The 2,313-nt window shown below is 34.1% G+C and overlaps 1 protein-coding gene across 11 annotated transcripts in view; it reads left to right on the plus strand.

Annotated features, from left to right (window-relative positions):
* Positions 1 to 2,313, plus strand: part of LOC106464628 (protein Daple-like) — a 142,667-nt gene that overhangs the window by 51,632 nt on the left and 88,722 nt on the right. For all 11 annotated transcript variants that reach the window (XR_002611793.1, XM_022392361.1, XM_022392362.1 and 8 more), the window contains 2 exons: positions 1,482 to 1,553; positions 1,802 to 1,888. Coding sequence is in view for 10 of the 11 variants with exons in the window: in XM_022392361.1 (XP_022248069.1) it covers positions 1,482 to 1,553; positions 1,802 to 1,888 (159 nt within the window). In the remaining variant the exon portion in view is untranslated. The remainder of the gene's footprint in view (positions 1 to 1,481; positions 1,554 to 1,801; positions 1,889 to 2,313) is intronic.

The following is a 2,313-nucleotide window of genomic DNA, read 5'->3' on the forward strand; positions in this document are numbered from 1 at the left end:
GAATCCTACCACTGGGCCTGACCCATGTTTTGACCAAGATCCTGCTTTGTGGCGAGTGGTGTCTATCCATGTATATTTCCATCATTTAGAATTGTACTAAAACCCACAGTGTTAGGCCATGTTGACTTCATTTTCATAACATAACTTCCATGGCCACGAACTGCACACTATTCATTACAATCACATAAACTAGAGATGGGGTGTTCCACAAGATCACTCGTAGGTTATTCCTCGCGATATATTTGCTTCACAAATATGCTCGTTCCAGATCGTACTAACCCATGGCCTTCATGGGTAAAGTAGAAGGGGATTGTTGCCATTCCTTAGACTGAATAAATTGCGTTTCGTCTGCTTTTCAAAATAGGGTTTTGTGTTCTCCAGTGTGAACATTCTTCCAGACTCTCTACAGCATTTTCTCCCCCCGTTTCTTCCAATGGGGTAAGATAGTTTTTACCATTTTCCATTTCCAAGCCACCGAGGTGGTGGACCATGGAGGTATCTTCTTGAATGAGGGATATACAATATAAACATTAACAAATTCATTCAGTTGAGAGTAAAATGGTGGTGCTTTGCTGGTATAGATAACGAGATGTCCTCCAAGTAGATGATCCATCTCTGCATAAATTGTCAGAGGGGATGCTGCTGCTTTGGAGTGTACTGTCATAATGATTGGGATCCCTCATCTTACCCCCGCATGGAAGTTGGTTCCAGTGGTTGAGTTTTGGATTTAAGGCTGAACTAATCAACATGATGTACCAGTTAGGATCCCTCATCTGGCTATTCAGTGTGGTATTCTAGCTATGTATGTGAGCGGAAGTAAGGTGCCTTGTAGGAAGTTATAATTTTCATACACTGAAAATATATTTCCGACAGGTACTTACTTCTGCTCACACTTCCCACCCTTCCTCCCCACTGTTCACTGATGTTTAGTTTTCTGCCTAAACTCAAAATGATAGTTAGCTAGAATAACATAAAGGGAGTCACGTGTGTGGGGGGCACATTTATTGGTAAAGGTTTGTCACATAATGATTTACATGCATGAATTGATTAAATCATGTGAACCGAGGGGTATGTCATAGTGAAAGGCTTGTGGCATACAAAAAAAATTTTGCAAATATGGCACTGAATGAGAATAGCTATGTATATGAGCAGAAGTAAGTATCTGTCTGAAATATATTTTCAGTGTAGGAAAATTATAACTGTAGTTATTTCATGAGTTTAAGTAAATTTGGTTATTAAAAAATGTTTTTTAAAATAATTTATATTTGGTATCTCAATTGACTCCACCTTCTCCTGATTAGTTATGTATGTTTTGGTTTATTTGAAGTTATGGTAAGTTTATTGGTAAGATTTTAGTAAAATATTAATAATTTATAATATTTTAGTGTTTTCTAAATTATGTTGTGTTGAAGACTTGTGACAAAAGTTTCTTTTAATAATTGCTTAGAAAATGTGTATACTTGTACGTGTCTCTCATGTAGAACTTCCAGCTGATTCAGAATACACGAGCAGCCCAAGCTTATAGAGATCAAATTGACATTCTGAAAGAAAAGGCAAGTAGAATTATTCAGTTTTCTACTTGCTTGAAAACAGCCATTCACTCTTATTCAAACAGTTGTATAATACAAGATATGCATAACAGTTAGAATGTTAATAGAAAATAAGAATGTTGTAGATGACTGGAATAGTCTTCAGTTTCTTTAAAATATATTATGCTTAAAAATACACTAGTCTTTATTTTTATTTCTAGCTGGTACTTCTAATAAGAAATGTTTAAATATCTTGTTTTTGTTTGTTCTAGGTTCAAAAGGTTGATCGGCTAGAAAATGAAGTCCAGAAGTATAAAGATAAAATGGCTGAATTAGAATTCTACAAAACAAGGGTTGAGGTAAAACTATAATTGACTGTAGTTTTTCTGGAGACTACTTTTTTATTTTAAAAACATTCATACTCTTCAAACAGTTTTTTTAACAAATGGACTTTTTTGAAGATAATGCATAAGTTTGTATGTAGATTTCTAGATGTTGATCTTTATTTTTGAGTAACTGTATTTTACAGAGCAAGTAACATAGCAAATTAATCGAAGAAATGAAGAGGTGTATGAGTGATTATTTTTAACTTATTGTAAACATTTTGTGTTGTGTTTTCTGTGAACATTCTCATGCACATACCACATATAATACTTTTGTACTTAATTCTTTTATCAACTGTATTGCCCTGGGTACCCTTTACTGCTCATGACACAAGGTTTTAGTGTCTCACATTCAAGATTTTATTAAACTATTTTTTGTTTATGTTATACCAATTAGAATA

The sequence above is a fragment of the Limulus polyphemus genome, unplaced genomic scaffold, assembly GCF_000517525.1.
Source record: "Limulus polyphemus unplaced genomic scaffold, Limulus_polyphemus-2.1.2 Scaffold1703, whole genome shotgun sequence".
NCBI classification, from domain to species: Eukaryota; Metazoa; Arthropoda; class Merostomata; order Xiphosura; family Limulidae; genus Limulus; species Limulus polyphemus.